This window comes from Microcaecilia unicolor, chromosome 7 (genome assembly GCF_901765095.1).
Source record: "Microcaecilia unicolor chromosome 7, aMicUni1.1, whole genome shotgun sequence".
Lineage (NCBI taxonomy): Eukaryota > Metazoa > Chordata > Amphibia > Gymnophiona > Siphonopidae > Microcaecilia > Microcaecilia unicolor.
The window spans coordinates 281,677,713-281,695,924 of NC_044037.1; the positions used below are offsets into that span (position 1 = coordinate 281,677,713).

Genomic DNA, 18,212 nt, shown 5'->3' on the forward strand with positions numbered 1-18,212 from the left:
TGTGCAATATTACTGAATACCGGGGATCTCCACTTATGTGTCAAGATTTACACTAGGTTTCAGTTAGTGTAAATCCTTGCGCCCAAAGTTTGGCATGGAAATTGGCTCGAAGTACTATTCTATAAACAGTGCATAACTCAGAGTACCGTTTATAGAGTAGCGCTCCACGCAGATTTTTTTTTTAAGCGGATAAGGGGAGATATGATTGAGGTCTACAAAATCGTGATTGGTGTACCACGAGTAGAAGTAAATTGATTTTGCACTCGTTCCAAAAGTACAAGTACCAGGGGACACTCGAGGAAGTTACATGGAAATACTTTTAAAACAAATAGGAGGAAATATTTTTCACTCAATGAATAGTTAAGCTCTGTAACTCTTTGTCAGAGGAGGTGGTAACAGCAGTTAGCTTATCTGAGTAAAAAAGGTTTGGGAGAAGTTCCTGGAGGAAAAGTCCATAGTCTGCTATTGAGTCAGATATGGGGAAGAAACTATTTTCCCTGGGATTGGTAGCATGGAATGTTGCTGCTAATTGGGTTTCTGCCAGGTACTTGTGACCTGGCTTGGCCATTGTTTGGAAAACAGGATACTGTGCTAGATGGACCACTGGTCTGACCCAGTATAGCCACTCTTATGTTCTTACAAATCTAGTCCATGTTGTGCAGTGCTGAAAATACATGCATACTCTGTACGTATATACATAGTAGATGATGGCAGAAAAAGACCTGCACGGTCCATCCAGTCTGCCCAATAAGATAAACTCATAAGTGCTACTTTTTGTGTATACCTTACCTTGATTTGTACTTGTCCTTTTCAGGGCACAGACCGTATAAGTCTGCCCAGCACTATCCCCGCCTCCCAACCACCAGCCCCGCCTTCCACCACCGGCTCTGGCACAGACCGTATAAGTCTGCCCAGCACTATCCCCGCCTCCCAACCACCAGCCCCGCCTCCCGCCACCGGCTCTGCCACCCAATCTTGGCTAAGCTCCTTAGGATCCATTCCTTCTCAACAGGATTCCTTTATGTTTATCCCACGCATGTTTGAATTCCGTTACCGTTTTCCTCTCCACCACCTCCCGTGGGAGAGCATTCCAAGCATCCACTCAATAAAAGATTAAAAGGACCAACTCAATGTGCAGGGAAACATAAATCTTAGGAACACTATCCCAGCATCTACATGCTACTTAATAATTGTCACCAATGCCCCAAAACTCATGAAAATCTTTAACACGTTTTTAAATTTTTGTTGTGGATCCTCAGAAGCTTGGCTAGCTGAGTGCATGTAACTGTTTCAGTTGCATAAGCTGTCTTTTTGTCATTTGATCCCATTTTTGATTGTTAATGGCTCTTTAGTTTGCATGCAGATCTGGGATCCACACCCAAATTTGGGCACCCAACTTTGAACAACCTATAGAATTCAGGAGTATCCGAATAAAAATATCTAGCATAACTGGTCCCTCACTCTGGAATGCTCTACTGACTCACCTTAGATTAGAACGCTCCTTAGAAGTGTTTAAAAAGAAACTGAAAACATTTATTTTCCCAAGACACTTTCAATTCATTATTAAGGACTCTGCTCCTGCTTCTGCATTCCTCTGGGAGGCTTCCATGGAATCATCGCTGGTTCTGTTGCTACTTTTCACTGTTAGTTCTTTCTACATTTATTCTTTTTTTAATGCGGAGTTTTATGCATCTGCTTAAAGCTTATTTGTTTTCTTTGGCTTTCCCTATTGTAGGCCAAAATGAATTATGAGCTGCTTGAATGGATGTTTCTGGTGTGCTATGGGATGTTAGTTTAATCTTGAGTGGATGTCTTCTCTGTGCTGTGTACTTTCCTATGCCAATGTATTTTTATTTATTTGTTTGTTTGTTGCATTTGTACCCCACATTTTCCCACCTATTTGCAGGCTCAATGTGGCTTACATAGTACCGTCAAAGGCGTTTGCCCAGTCGGTGGATAACAAATACAAAGTTGTATAGTGATCGTATGAGGTATAAGTGGAGGGTCGGAATGGATGAAGATTGCGTGTTGTCCTGTTCGATCATAGTCATGCTGTGTTGGTAGGTGAAGAGGGTTACGTGGGGTCGTTGGGGTAGGCCTTTTTGAAGAGGTAGGTTTTTAGTGATTTCCTGAAGTTCAAGTGGTCGTGGATTGTTTTCACAGCTTTTGGGAGCCCATTCCATAGTTGTGCGCTTATGTAGGAGAAGCCGGCTGCATAAGTTGTTTTGTATTTCAGTCCTTTGCAATTTGGGTAGTGTAGGTTTAGGTAGGATCTTGATGATCTGACTTTGTTTCTTATTGGTAAGTCTATGAGGTCTTTCATGTATTCTGGGACTAAGCCGTATATGATATTGTGGACTAAGGTGCAGATTTTGAAGATGATCTTTTTCCATGCCTTTTTAAAAACTTATTTTATTGTAAACCAACTTGATATGTAGTGTGGGTATACTGAATTTAATCAAACTGTAAAGTGTAAACCGGCCAATGCTAAATATTCACCTAGCCAGTTAAAGGGCCCTTTTACTAAGGCATGTAGGTGCCTACACATGTCCAACGTGCATCAATTCGGAACTAGCACCCGACTACTGCATGCTCTAGGCTGTAATTCTATTTTTTATGCGTGTTCGATACGCATAAAATTTTTTATTTTATACCATGTGGCACTAACCGGGCGATATCCGGCAGTGTATACATGCTGACGATGACCGCCTGGTTAACGCATGAGACCTTACCACTAAGTCAATGAGTGGCAGTAAGGTCTCAGGCCCAAAATGGACGTGCGCCAATTTTTATGTTGCTCCACTTCCATTTTCGGCCCCAAAAAAGGCCTCTTTTGCAGGTGCGCTGAAAAATGGACCTGCTTGCATCCAATACACGCGCCTACAACAGCACAGGCCATTTTTCGACGCACCTTAGTTAAAGGACCCCCAAGTTAGCACTTGCCAAAAAAAAATCCTGGATATTCAATGCTGGTCTTTGAGAAGAGCCCGGCATTGAATATCTGGGGTCAGTTCCAACCGCGGAACTTACGCAGGATGCCTCCCGTCAGCAGAATATCGGCAACTAAGAGAAAGAGAGCCAGGTAAGCTCTAACGTAGTAGGGTAGGTTGAAAGAAGACCACTGGTCTATTGTGTTCAGACTACCGTAGGGTAATCTGCATTTGATAATTCGGAAGAACAAGTTTCAAGAATGCGATGAACATGACCCGCTTTTCAGGCTAAGTGAAGAACAAACTAACAACATTTGCGATATAATAGAGCGACACCTGTAGGAAAAATTAAGAAAAGAAGAGAGTTAATATGGAATGATGCAGTTTTTGAGTATAAAGATCTTTTTTGACTTTTTAAAACCTTTATATTCCTATTGCACAGATTCTTTTCTCGGTCTTTGCTTCTTCCTAAGTAAATGTCACAAGATGGTTTATGGTTTATTATTTTTAATTTTATATTTATGCATTATTATTATTAGCATTTGTATAGCACTACCAGACGCACGCAGCGCTGAACACATGACACAAAGAGACAGTCCCTGCTCAAAAGAGCTTACAATCTAAATAATACAGACAGACAAGACAGTTACGGGTGAGGGAAGTAATGGGTGAGAAGGGAGGAAAGGACAAGGGGAGGGCAGTTGTGGCTAGGAGCTAAAAGCAGCAGTGAAAAGGTGGGTTTTCAGCATAGATTTGAAAACAGGTAGAGATGGAGCTAGACGTATAGGTCCAGGAAGTCTATTCCAGGCATAAGGTGCCGCGAGAGAAAAGGAACGAAGCCTGGAGTTAGCAGTGGAGGAGAAGATAACATTTGACATCTGAAACAAACTCCTCATTACAGGTAAATATAAATATTACAGAAAACCATCCAAAGAAAAAAGCGCATTGTAACAGGGAGTATAATCTCAGAAAACTTAAGAAATAAAAAGGAAAAAGAAGGGTGGAAGAGTCACTGAAAAAGGCTAGTTAGCAGGAGACTTTTAAACTAGTACCTGAAAGAAAGTATAGGAAACGTCTCATTAACAGCACCAGCTATCCATTTAAAACTGCCATTACATCAAGCTAGTAGAGAGAGTGGATGCCATAATGATGCAGTATTTGAGTATAAATGGTTTTTGAGTCTTTCTGTTAGCCAGAAAATTTTTAGAATGTACTGGGTCATGAAAAACATAATTCTTGGAATCTAATTCAATAAAACATTTACATGGATACTGAAGGAAAAATGTTCCTCTAAGGGCCAGAAGTTCAGATTTACAAGCCAAAAAGGCCTTTCATCTAAGCTGAGTGGCCCTACAAAGGTCAGGAAATATTTGCACGTTTGTGACCCAGAAATTCAACATGCTTATAATGAAAATCAATTTAAGGATCCAGTTTCTGTCTGACTCCAGCACAAAAGATACAATCAAAGTATCTTTAGTCACTACAGAAATAGACCCTCCAGAAATCCAGATCACTCAAAACTATCAGATGGATCATCTTTTCTTGCTCCAATCTGGGAATTTCCTCTCCAGACCACATAGTACGGATGGGTTACTGGTGGCAAGGACTCCTTAGGCACTTGCTTAAAAATATATTGGCGATTTTGCATTTCAATTGGTTTAATAACTGGAGATATGGGAAACTGCAAATTCGAGCATCTCTCATAGTTCTCCAAGGTTTCCAGTTTCTGACGAGTAACCATATAATCTTTAATTAACATATTATGCTCATATTTCAACATTTTCAAATACTTTTCAAAAGCCAAAACTATTTCTCATACTGAGTCAAAAGTCCATCATGCCGAGTTACCTGGAACTGCAAGAAATCTTTCCCCATGTTCAAATAGTAATTTTTATAGTTTGTTTGTCCTTTTATACTTTGTATGTGGTTTGTTCTCTGCTTAGACTCTTGCAGACATAGCAGGTTATAAATAACATTTTATGATTATTATTATTATTACTATTAATTGTTCAAATCTATTAAGCAAGGAATCTTCCAACTTCCCAGTGGTGTCCCAAATCTCCTCAAATGTGGTTTTCTCTGGTCTCCTCTTTCTCCCCACTACTACTACTTGACATTTCTAAAGCGCTACTAGGGTTACGCAGCGCTGTACAATTTAACATAGAAGGACAGTCCCTGCTCAAAGGAGCTTACAATCTAAAGGACAAATGTACAGTCAGTCAAATAGGGGCAGTCTAGATTTCCTGAAAGGTATAAAGGTTAGTTGCCGAAAGCAACATTGAAGAGGTGGGCTTTGAGCAAGGATTTGAAGATGGGTAGGGAGGGGGCTTGGCGTAAGGGCTCAGGAAGTTGATTCCAAGCATAGGGTGAGACGAGGCAGAATGAGCGGAGCCTGGAGTTGGCGGTGGTGGAGAAGGGTACTGAGAGGAGGGATTTGTCCTGTGATCGGAGGTTACGGGCGGGAACGTAAGGGGAAATGAGGGCAGAGAGGTAATGAGGGGCTGCAGACTGAGTGCATTTGTAGGTAAGAAGGAGAAGCTTGAACTGTATGCAGTATCTGATTGGAAGCCAGTGAAGTGACCTGAGAAGAGGGGTGATATGAGTATATCGGTTCAGGCGGAATATAAGACGTGCAGCAGAGTTCTGAACAGATTGAAGGGGGGATAGATGGCTAAGTGGGAGGCCAGTAAGGAGTAGGTTGCAGTAGTCAAGGCGAGAGGTAATGAGAGCGTGGACGAGAGTATGGGTGGTGTGCTCAGAGAGGAAAGGGCGAATTTTGCTGATGTTGATGAGAAAGAAGCGACAGGACTTGGCTATCTGCTGGATATGCGCAGAGAAGGAGAGGGAGGAGTTGAAGATGACTCCGAGGTTGCGGGCAGATGAAACAGGGAGGATGAGGGTGCCATCAACTGAGATAGAGAGTGGAGGAAGAGGAGAAGTGGGTTTTGGTGGAAAGACGATAAGCTCGGTCTTGGACATGTTCAGTTTCAGGTGGCGGTTGGACATCCATGCAGCAATGTCGGATAAGCAGGCCGATACCTTGGCCTGGGTCTCCGCGGTGATGTCTGGTGTGGAGAGATATAGCTGGGTGTCATCTGCATAAAGATGATACTGGAAACCATGAGATGACATCAGTGAGCCCAGGGAAGAGGTGTAGATTGAAAAAAGAAGGGGTCCAAGGACAGATCCCTGGGGAACTCCAACAGAGAGCGGGATGGGGGTGGAGGAAGATCCATGAGAGTGTACTCTGAAGGTGCGGTGGGAGAGATAGGAGGAGAACCAGGAGAGGACAGAACCCTGGAACCCAAATGAGGACAGTGTGGCAAGAAGTAAATCATGATTGACAGTATCAAAAGCAGCGGATAGATCAAGGAGGATGAGGATGGCGTAGTGGCCTCTGGATTTGGCAAGGAACAGGTCATTACAGACTTGAGAGAGTGCCGTTTCTGTCGAGTGTAGAGGGCGAAAACTGGATTGAAGCGGATCGAGGATGGCATGAGAGGAGAGAAAATAAAGGCAGCGGCTGTGAACAGCACGCTCAAGTATTTTGGAGAGGAAGGGTAGGAGGGAGATGGATGGAAGCTCCATTGAGGATCTGAGCCAACTACTTCAAGTTGTTCAAGCTTCAGATTCAAATCTCCCTCAGCAGGGGAACCAGAATAGCTCTCCGTTTCAATTGAGATTCCACTGCCCTATCTTCAGATCGAACCATGGCAACTACATTGGCATCTACCGGTTTCCCCTGCAACGGCATTGTGTCACCAATTCTTCACCAATTCTGGGTCGAGGAGGAGTCTTGTGGCATTCAAGACTCAGAGTGATGTTGAAACGCAGTGTACCATGCCTCCTTCTTGGGGCACCCCTGCCCGAGCTTCAAGGCTGGCCATGGAAACCACAAAGCTTAAGATCTTCTTTTGAACAAGAGTTGACCTCCCTCTGGGTTCAGACGGGAGGTCCGGGTTTTCCCCTTGCATTTAACCAATGCAGACCCCACAAAACTCACAAACTAGAAGATTCATGTGTGCCTGTGGTACCACCTTATTTATTTATTCATGACATTTATACCCCACATGCTAAAAATGCTACCGTGCCTCTGTAAAAGGACCCCTTAACCGGGTAAATGATAGCCACTCACACATGCCCAGACATGGCCTGGCATTGAGTATCCAAGCATAAAGCTGCTGGTAGCCAAAAGAATGCTGACCACCGTCAGCTGAATATTTATCCCATATTTTATTGCAGGTCAGGTGACTTTGTCATTAGCGTGCGGTACCTGCATGGAGTTAACGCGGGAGCACCTACCACTGCGCTAAGTGCTCTCGCGTTAACTCTGTGTTAGCCAGTTTGTGTGCATTAAGTATAACATACTAGCTGGTGAATACTCCCTTGCCCATTCTCCACCCATGATACACCCCCTCCCAAATATATTTTTAAAAATTCAGAAGCATGTGGGTTAGCACACGCAAACAGGCAATGTACCACAAATGACTAGATTCAATACATGGCACCTAAATAATTAAAGCCACATATAGAATCTATCCCGTTGCAGTATATTACCGTATTTTTCAGACTATAAGACGCACTTTTTTCCCCCAAAATTTGGGAGGAAAATGGGGGGTGCGTCTTATAGTCCGAAGGTAGCGAGTTCGGGATCTCCCTCCCCTACTTACGTCACGCGATGTTCCCTGGTGGTCTAGTGACGTCGGGGCAGGAAAGAGCCCCCTCTTTCCTGCCCAGCGCGCTGCTCTCCGTCCTCCTGAATGCTGCCTGACGGTCTCGGCGAGATTCAAAATGGCCGCCGAGACTTCAATTCTCGGCGGCCATTTTGAATCTCGCCGAGACCGTCAGGCAGCATTCAGGAGGACGGAGAGCAGCACGCTGGGCAGGAAAGAGGGGGCTCTTTCCTGCCCCGACGTCACTAGACCACCAGGGAACATCGCGTGACGTAAGTAGGGGAGGGCGATCCCGAACTCGGACAAGACGCACCAGAGCACCTAGGTTTTAGAGGAGGGAAAAAGGAAACATTTTTTTTTCCTATTTCCCTCCTCTAAAACCTAGGTGCGTCTTATGGTCCGGTGCGTCTTATAGTCCGAAAAATACGGTACCTGTTTGCACGTGCTAACCCACATGCTTCTGAATTTTCCAACCAAGCATATTCTGCAAGCGGAGCCTAGATTTAAGCAAGGTATACAGAATATGCCTAGGTAGAAATCGCAGGGCATAAAACTATGCACATCCATTTACATCAACAAAAACGTGGCATAAATCCTGGCACTTAGATTTACACGCACTGGTGCGTTTTCTATAACAGCGCGTGTAAATTTTAGAACTCCCGTAAAACACCCGTTTTCCTGACTGTAACCATGCCCCTTTTTGCGTGTCCGCATTAAAATTTAGACACAGTGTGTTATGGAATACGTTTAGGGATTTGTGCGCGTAAATTCTAATTATTGCCAATTAGTGCTCATTATTGTTCTGTTAAGTGCTGTTAACAATGCTGATTGGCTTGCTAAGCTAATTAAGTTACGCATGTTATTATAGAATCCACTTGGATTTTGGCGTTGAACGCTAGGCGCGCTATATAGAATCTGGGGGAAAATGCTTCACCATGTTTCTGCGGCAACCTGTTCGTGCACACTAATCCCACTTAACCTCCTTTAATAAAAGGGCCCCCTACTCACAAAGGGGGCCTTTTACTAACTTGCACTGAAAAATGGACTGCGCTAGTGTTTTGGGCACGTGCAGATCCATTCTTCAGCGCACATGTAAAAAAAGGCCATTTTTTAAAAAAATTTTTGCCGATAATGGACATGCAGCAAAATAAAAATTGGAGCGCAGCCATTTTGAGTCTGAGACCTTACCGCCAGCCATTGACTTAGCGGTAAGGTCTCACACATTAACCGTGCGGTAATCGTCTACGCGCGTAGAATGACAAATAACCACCCTGTTTCTGCCGCGCGCCAGAAAATAACATTTATTTTCCGTCACGCATAGCGGATGTGCATCAAAAATTAAATTACCACAAGGGCCACGTGGTAGCTGGGCAGTAACTCAAAATTGACACATGTTAGGCACGCATAGAGGGGCATAATCGAACAGAAACGCCTATCTCCATGGGCGTTTATCTCCGAGAACGGGTCCGTGAAGGGGCGGACCAAATCGTATTTTCGAAAAAACATGGACGTTTATCTTTTTTTGAGCTGGGCGTTTTTGTTTTTCAGCGATAATGGAAACCGAAAACGCCCAGCTCAAAAACGAATAACTCCAAGACATTTATTCGTGGGAGGGGCCAGGATTCGTACTGCACCGGTCCACCTCACATGCCAGGACACCAACCGGGCACCCTAGGGGGCACTTTTACAAAAAAAAAAAAAAGGTAAAACAGCTCCCAGGTGCATAGCACCCTTCCCTTGGGTGTTGAGCCCCCAAAACCCCCCTCAAAACCCACTGCCCACAAGTCTACACCATTACTATAGCCCTAAGGGGTGAAGGGGGGCACCTACACGTGGGTACAGTGGGTTTGGGGGGCGGTTTGGAGGGCTCCCATTTACCAGCACAATTGTAACAGGTAGGGGGGGATGGGCCTGGGTCCACCTGCCTGAAGTCCACTGCACCCCCTAATAACTGCTCCAGTGACCTGCATACTGCTGCCAGGGAGGTGGATATGACATTTGAAGGTGAAAATAAAAAGTTGTGAAACGGCATATTTTGTGGTGGGAGGGGGTTCGTGACCACTGGGGGAGTCAGGGGAGGTCATCCCCGATTCCCTCCAGTGGTCATCTGGTCATTTAGGGCACTTTTTGGGGCCTTATTCGTGGAAAAACAGGGTCCAGGAAAAGTGCCCTAAATTCTCGCTAAAAACGCATATTTTTTTTCCATTATCGGCGAAAGGCGCCCATCTCTGATCGGCAGATAACCACGCCCCAGTCCCGCCTTCACCACGCCTTCGACACGCCCCCATCAACGTTGTCCGCATCCGCGACGGAGTGCAGTTCAAAACGTCCAAATTCGGCTTTTGATTATACCGCTTTATTCGTTTTTGGGAGATAAACGTCTATCTCCCGATTTGGGTCACAATATAGGCGTTTTTCTCTTTCGATTATAAGCAGGTTAGGCGCCTACGCGGCTTAGTAAAAGGGCCCCAAAGAGACATGTGAAAACTGGCCCAATTCAGTGGGAGAAGGAAGCTCATATCTATTGCAATGCTCTTCAAAAGGTTATTGTAGTTTTCCGCAAGAATGCCCATCTGCAAACAGTTCATCGTTGCAACAATGTCAATGGTATTAACAGCACATATGGATTTGTTGCTAGAACAACACATACAGCTGGGTCCGTTTGTACTTAATTTTGCTTAACAAAAGAAAAATAAATAGCTAAAGAACCCCAAGAATGCAAAGCATTAAGTTCTGCCCTCAGACACAACAGTTCTTTTCTTTCAAGCACAAAGTTTGGTTTGTTTTAAAAATAAATGACAAAGTTGTGGTCTGCGCTGGGGGATGGATGGATTTCCTATTGTCCCATCTGTAACTTTTGCCCAGAGTCCTTCAAGACTTAAATACACTTTCCATTTCCAAATCCGGGGGGGGGGGGGGGGGGGGGCTTTTACTAAGCTGTACTAAAAGGGGCCATGTGCTGTGATTAGCACGTGAGTTTCCCCGTGCGCTAAGGCCACTTTTAGCGTAGTTGTAAAATGGACGCATTTCTATTTTTTTCTATTAATGGCCAGGTACCCTATTGCTTTAAGAGAGATTTTCCTTTGGTTCTTCTTAATTTTCTGCACTAAGTAGCACATATTTATTTATTTATTTATTACATTTGTACCCCGCGCTTTCCCACTCAAAGCAGGTTCAATGCGGCTTACATAGTAATTGGGATTACAAAGTATTGGTGGAGAGAAATAAGTTGAGTATTATCGGAGTAATAAAAGAAATAGGAATGTAGAAATGCAGGGATGAGGGGAGTAGGAGAGGTATGAGCAAGGGTAAGTGAGCGATTGGAGGGTAGATGAGGCGGAGGGGAATGGGCAAGAGTGAAGGGAGTAGGAGAGGTGTGAGTAAGGGTAAGTGAGCAGTTGGAGGGTAGATGAGGCGGAGGGGAATGGGCAAGAGTGAAGGGAGTAGGAGAAGTATGAGCAAGGGTAAGTGAGCAATTGGAGGGTAGATGAGGCGGAGGGGAATGGGTAAGAGTGAAGGGAGTAGGGGAGGTGTGAGTAAGGGTAGGTGAGCATTGGGGGAGGGGTCGATGAGGCGAAAGGGGCTAGAACAGGGGATAAGCAGGGGAAAATGAGGCGGGAGATGTAGTCTAGGCCATTGTCATTGTCTCCTGGATATGTGATGAATAGATGGGTTTGTTGTGGTATAATGATGTTATTCTTTTTTTTTTTTTACTATTTTTTATTTCTATTATGTGCTTTTCTTTCAAGTGTTTTTGCTTGTATAAACTTACAAGTGGAAATAAAAGAATTGGAGGCCAGGTACTAGTTTCCCAATTAGCACATGGCCATTAACATGTGAGCCCTTATCGACGCTTATTTAGAAGGTGCAAAGGGCTCACGCATTAACCGCGTGCTAATTAGTTGGCTTTGGCAGTGTTGCTGATTATTTATTTTTATCTTTGTTACATTTGTACCCCGCGCTTTCCCACTCATGGCAGCTTACATGGGGCAATGGAGGGTTAAGTGACTTGCCCAGAGTCTCACTAGCAACATTCCACGTAGAAGTCGGCCCTTGCAGATCACCAATGTGGCCGCGCAGGCTTCTGCTTCTGTGACTCTGCCGTCCTGCACAGCCTCAGCCTTCTACATGGAATGTTGCTATTTTATTTTTGTTACATTTGTACCCTGCGCTTTCCCACTCATGGCAGGCTCAATGCGGCTTACATGGGGCAATGGAGGGTTAAGTGACTTGCCCAGAGTCACAAGGAGCTGCCTGTGCCTGAAGTGGGAATTGAACTCAGTTCCCCAGGACCAAAGTCCACCACCCTAACCACTAGGCCACTCCTCCACTGGGTACACCTACTCTCTGCCCCCCCCCCCAAAAAAAAAAAAAAAACACACCCGCGGCACTAAAAAGTATTTTTTAGAACCGGAAGCATGTGCAGATGCCTGAACTACCGCTGGGCACCTGATCACACCCCGTGATAGTGCGTTATGATGCGCAGGAGACACATTAGTGCCCACATGATTCTTAGTAAAAGGACCCCAAGATTTGGAAATATCTTTAAATAGGTTCACAGTAAAATGTCATGAACCCATAGAAATCTTAAAAGTCCATTCAACCTTTTTTGTTTCTTTAAGAATTCAAAAATGTATTTTTCAAATCTCCCTTGTGGTATTGTGAAAACACTCTTTAGCTGATTTTGACTAACTGATGGATCAATTTTGGAAGTCTCAAAAATTCAAAGTAAATAGCTTGTGTTTGACATAGAAATTTTTTGCACATCTGAATAGTTCAAGTAGATTTACATTTTTTTTTGCCCTACTTACATAGTTACAATTTAAGGACTGAATTTCACTCTTATTTAAAAAGATTTTCAGTCAAGGTTGAGTTCCTCAACAAGGTTTGCTAAACTTTGGCTTTCTCTACATTTTTGATCATTTTCAGCTGAAAATTCACCTAAATCTAGGCAGTCAGATTTAGTCACTCATCCTTGGCCAAAAATATGACCCTAAACATTTTCCCATTCCCCCATTCCAATCTATTTGGATTTCAACAAAGCCGTTCATATAGTTCCTCACAGAAGACTCCTGAATAAGCTGAAAGGGCTGAATTTAGGACCCAAAGTGGTGAACTGGATTGGAAACTGGTTGACTGACAAGAGGCAGATGGTGATGGTAAATGAAATCCACTCAGAGTTAAGGGAGGTGAGTAGTGGAGTGCCTCAGGGGTTGGTACTAGAGCCGATTCTGTTTAATATATTTGTGATTTTTATTGTTCACCACCTAGTGGTATCATGTGTAGTTTTGGCATTATATCAAGCTAGCATAAAATAACAAAATAATTATTAAAATGTTTTAGTTACACTAGTTGCTCTGAGTGTGCTTGATGAGTCAGGCTGGTTGTATTATTGGAGGGAGATTCCACCCTTTCTTCTCAGGCATTAATTGCTATATCCAGCAATAGTCCTGGCTCTCACAATCAGTGGCGTAGCAAGGGCGGGGCGGTGGGGGCGGTCCGCCCCGGGTGTCATCGGGTGGGGGGGTGCTCCGCTCCCGCTGCTCCGCCTTTAACATTTTTTTTTTCGAAGCGCTGGAGAGTGGCAGGCAGCGCGCCTCGCGTCTGCCCTGCTAGTAAAGAAGATCTCGCTGATGCTGACGTCGTCGCCCTTCCCACATTGAGTCCCGCCCCCCTCTGAGGCAACTTCCTATTACCGCGAGGGCGGGCGGGACTCAGTGTGGGAAGGACGACGACATCAGCGTCAGTAAGATCTTCTTTTCTAGCACAGGCAGACGCGAGGCACGCTGCCTGCCACTCTCCAGCGCTTCGAAAAAAAAAATGTTAAAGGCAGGACAAGGTAGGAACAGCAGAAGAACGGATCTGGAGGGGGGGACTCAGAGGGGAGAAGGGGATTGGGGAGGGGTGGGGGCGCTCAGAGGGGTGCTTAAAGGGGATTAGGGAGGGTGGGAGAGCATCAATGAGGGGAGAAGGGGATTGGGGAGGGGTGGGGGACCTCAGAGGGGTGCTTAAAGGGGATTAGGGAGGGTGGGAGAGCATCAATGAGGGGAGAAGGGGATTGGGGAGGGGTGGGGCGCTCAGAGGGGTTCTTAAAGGGGATTAGGGAGGGTGGGAGAGCATCAATGAGGGGAGAAGGGGATTGGGGAGGGGTGGGGGACCTCAGAGGGGTGCTTAAAGGGGATTAGGGAGGGTGGGAGAGCATCAATGAGGGGAGAAGGGGATTGGGGAGGGGTGAGGGACCTCAGAGGGGTGCTTAAAGGGGATTAGGGAGGGTGGGGGAGCTCAGAGAGGGGAGAAGGGGATTGGGGAAGGGTGGGGCAGCTCAGAGGGGTGCTTAAAGGGGATTAGGGAGGGTGGGGAGCTCAGAGAGGGGAGAAGGGGATTGGGGAAGGGTGGGGGAGCTCAGAGGGGTGCTTAAAGGGGATTAGGGAGGGTGGGGAGCTCAGAGAGGGGAGAAGGGGATTGGGGAGGGTGGGGTGCTCAGAGGGGGGAGGGGAGTGCTCAGATGGGAGAAGGGGTCTGAAGCTGGAACTGGGGTCTGACATGGGGGCAGGAGGGAAAATGGGTCCATGCCTGGGGCATGTGGGAGAATGGGTCTGGGGCTGAAAGGGGGGGATGCAAGGCATGTGGTGGATGAAGGGGACTGGAACTGGGGGCTGAAAAGAGGGGGCAGAGAGAGAGGGGACAGATCCTGGATGGAAGGGGGGCACGTGAGGGAGGGCAGACACTGGATGGCAGAGAGAGAGCGAAGACAGATGCTGGATAGAAGGAAGACAGTGAAAAGATGAGGAAAGCAGAAACCAGAGACAACGAACTGTAAATATATATTTTTATTTTTTTGCTTTAGGATAAAGTAGTATTGTAGCTGTGTTAATAAATGTTTATAATAGAACATGTAAATAAGGTAATCTTTTTATTGGACTAATTTTAATATATTTTACTTTCGGAGAACAAAACCCCCTTCCTCAGGTCAGGATAGGACACTGTAACAGTACTATACTGAATTGACCTGAGGAAGGAGGTTTTGGCCTCTGAAAGCTAAATGTATTAGACCAATAAAATGTTATTATTTGTTTTATTTCTATTTGTTAATTTGTAAAGTGGTGATTGGTATTTGTTAGTTTTTTCAAATTTACATCTGCTGTCTTTATATTTTGCACAGTACTAGAGGACATTTTCTGTTTCTGTGGTGTTGCATTGTATGCAGAGTCTGGCATTGGGGGTTCAGTTTAATTTTTGTCTAAATAGAAAGTTTATGATTACTTATTCTATAGTGGATTAGGGTGTATCTATTTGTGAAAAAGACATGGCTTTCGGTTGGCATTGACTGTGCAGGATCGACGATCTGTACTAATCTGTCTGTTTTCGTTTTACAATAGATGAATTGATGTTCTAGTGCTCACTGTAGTGTTTTGCTTTCCTTTTCCTTGTGTGACTCGAACAAATTACTGCTTATGGTATGGTAGAATTGCTCTATAGGTCCTGAGTGTTTTCTATTCTTGGTATGCCTAGTACTGGATTTCGGGGGGGGGGGGGGGTGTTAAAAAATGACCGGCCCCAGGTGTCAACTACCCTAGCTACGCCACTGCTCACAATTACTTTTGTTTGTTTTTAAATTGAAGGTCAATTGAATAGCGTCCACAGTCACACAGCAAGTAGGTAGAGACAGCAGGACAGACGTGATGAGCCAAAAGGCAATAATTTGTGTGTCACATCTCAGAGGTTGTATAAATATAACAGCATTACAGAAGAGAGAGTTGTATTTCTGTTTAAAATCCTATGTGCTCACTGTATTTGAGCGTCCGCTAGGGCCACCTTACTACGGTACTATCCTATCAAATCCTAACAGTGAACTTGTCCCTATGATATATGCTACAACGGAGGAAAAAGCCTCAACAGACTCCTTATTTGGCTTTTCAACTCTTTAATTGCCGGAGTTCTTGCTGTCATCATAGGCAAAAAACCTCCTCTTTATATATTTTTCTCAACCAATTGTTGTTTTATAGTGAATCAAACCAGCACTTACCTTGTAGCTGTGTTCAAAACTACTGCCGCTTGGTCTCTCCTCTCCACGGCCGACATTGGCCAAAGTTTCGGTACTTCTCACTCGTCCTGCCTCAGGGTCCGTGGTATTGGCGACTCTGTATGAAAACAGCAGCAGAATTACAACAACGGCCGTTCTCACGAATTCAAACTATGCCTAGTTCCTTCTATGACCCTCACTTCACTACAGTCTCTTCTCCTCTCCGGAAGTGGTTAACCTCTTCCTGCTCTCATTTTATGCGTTGACGTCTGACGTCATCTCACTTCATCCTCAATGGCCCGGTCTTTTCCGAAAAAATGGACCCATTCTAAACTAGTATCCCACCCCCTTGGGTGCACTGTCTGTAACCGAAAGATCCATCTTTGTTCTTGTTGAACTAACAGCAGTTTCTTATCTCTGTTAGGATTTGATGGGATAGTAAAATCCTATGTGACCATAAATGATCATCACAGCAGTTTCCTAAGGAGGAATAGGCATTTAGCAGAGTGGAGGTACAAAAAGGATTTTCCCGTCCAATGGTGCACAGATCTTTTGACCTATTTGTTTAAACAAAAATGAGTGTTAACTACTTATGTTCTTTTTCTTTCAGAAAATACTCCAAACTTGAAAGTTCTCTTTGGAACGCCTGAGTTTGTGGCTCCAGAAGTGATAAATTATGAACCTATTGGCTATGCAACGGATATGTGGAGTATAGGCGTCATTTGCTACATCCTGTAAGTTCACTTGGTTGTCTTTTGGATTACTACTACTTAACATACTACTTAACATTTCTAGAGCGCTACTAGGGTTACGCAGCGCTGTACAATTTAACAAAGAGAGACAGTCCCTGCTCAAAGAGCTTACAATCTAATAGACAAGTGAACGGTCGGTCCGATAGGGGCAGTCAAATTGGGGCAGTCTGGATTGGATTGTGACTGTCTTCCTGAGCTCAGTGGCAGGATGTTCTCAATGAAAATAGCTAACTCACGTGAACTCATAAAATCATTCATGGAGAGGCCCCATCATACATGTCAGACCTAATTGACTTACCAGCACGAAATACCAAAGGTTCATCACGTACTTTCCTAGACCTTCACTACCCCAATTGCAGAGGTCTTAAATACAAATCAATACACGCATCTAACTTCACATACTTCTGTACACAATGATAGAGGTATATAAAATAATGAGTGGAGTGGATCAGGTGGATGTGAAGCGTCTGTTCATGCTTTCCAAAAATACTAGGACTAGGGGGCATGTGATAAAACTACAGTGTAGTAAATTTAAAACAAATCGGAGAAACTTTTTCTTCACCCAACGCGTAATTATACTCTGGAATTCGTTGCCGGAGAACGTGGTGAAGGCAGTTAGCTTGGCAGAGTTTAAAAAGGGGTTAGACGGTTTCCTAAAGGACAAGTCCATAAACCACTACTAAATGGACTTGGGAAAAATCCACAATCCCAGGAATAACATGTATAGAATGTTTGTATGTTTGGGAAGCTTGCCAGGTGCCCTTGGCCTGGATTGGCCGCTGTCGTGGACAGGATGCTGGGCTCGATGGACCTTTGGTCTTTTCCCAGTGTGGCATTACTTATGTACTTATGTTCTCTACTTGGCTCACTTTTATTACATAGAGCAGTGATTTAACCTATTGTGATGTCATAGTGGCTCATTCCACCAATAAGAGCCAACCTCATTAGTGATGTCACAATGGCTTGATTGTATAGAATGTTTGTACGTTTGGGAAGCTTGCCAGGTGCCCTTGGCCTGGATTGGCCGCTGTCGTGGACAGGATGCTGGGCTCGATGGACCCTTGGTCTTTTCCCAGTGTGGCATTACTTATGTACTAACTACCGAATACTATAAAAACAGCACACGACTTGACAACCTTCCGGAAATTATTGAAGATGCACCTGTTCAAAGAGACTTACAAAAAGAATCCTCCTTAATGATTTGATTCCAATCTATACCAGAACCAACTAATACTGATCCCTTCTAATCTGATTATTTTAATTAATTATACTATCATCATTGAACATTATATCCTATTCTGCTCTCGCTTATATGTTATGTATTATCATTTTATTTACCCTATTTACCTGATATTCCTGCACATTGATTGTAACAATATGCTGAACCTCTTACTCTGTTAATGGTGATGCCATTGCAACATAATGTAAGCCACATTGAGCCTGCAAATAGGTGGGAAAATGTGGGATACAAATGCAGCAAATAAATAAATAAATAAACGTATTCTTTAGTTTTACCAGACAGTAATTCTAGTAACTTCAAATTGCACTAGTAATGAAACGATAGACACCACTCGCATATAGTAACTAGTTATAGTTTACACAGTGGTTTCCAAACCTGATCCTGGAGGCACCCCAACCAGTCAGTTTTTTGGGGGGATATCCACAATGAATATTCATGAGAGAGAGAGTTGCATGCAGGGGAGGCAGTGCATGTAAATATCGCTCCTGAATATTCATTGTGAATATCCCAAAAACCTGACTGGCTTGGGGGGCCTCCAGGACCAGGTTTGGGAAGCACTGCACTAACAGGTGTCAAGGTTTATGCACACATTTA

General features: G+C 44.3%; 1 protein-coding gene across 1 annotated transcript in view; it reads left to right on the forward strand.

The window, feature by feature from the left end:
* The window catches only part of LOC115473714 (myosin light chain kinase, smooth muscle-like), a 673,403-nt gene that overhangs the window by 622,309 nt on the left and 32,882 nt on the right, over nucleotides 1-18,212 (forward strand). The window contains exon 28 of the mRNA XM_030208760.1: nucleotides 16,237-16,360. Coding sequence (XP_030064620.1) covers nucleotides 16,237-16,360 — 124 coding nt within the window. The remainder of the gene's footprint in view (nucleotides 1-16,236; nucleotides 16,361-18,212) is intronic.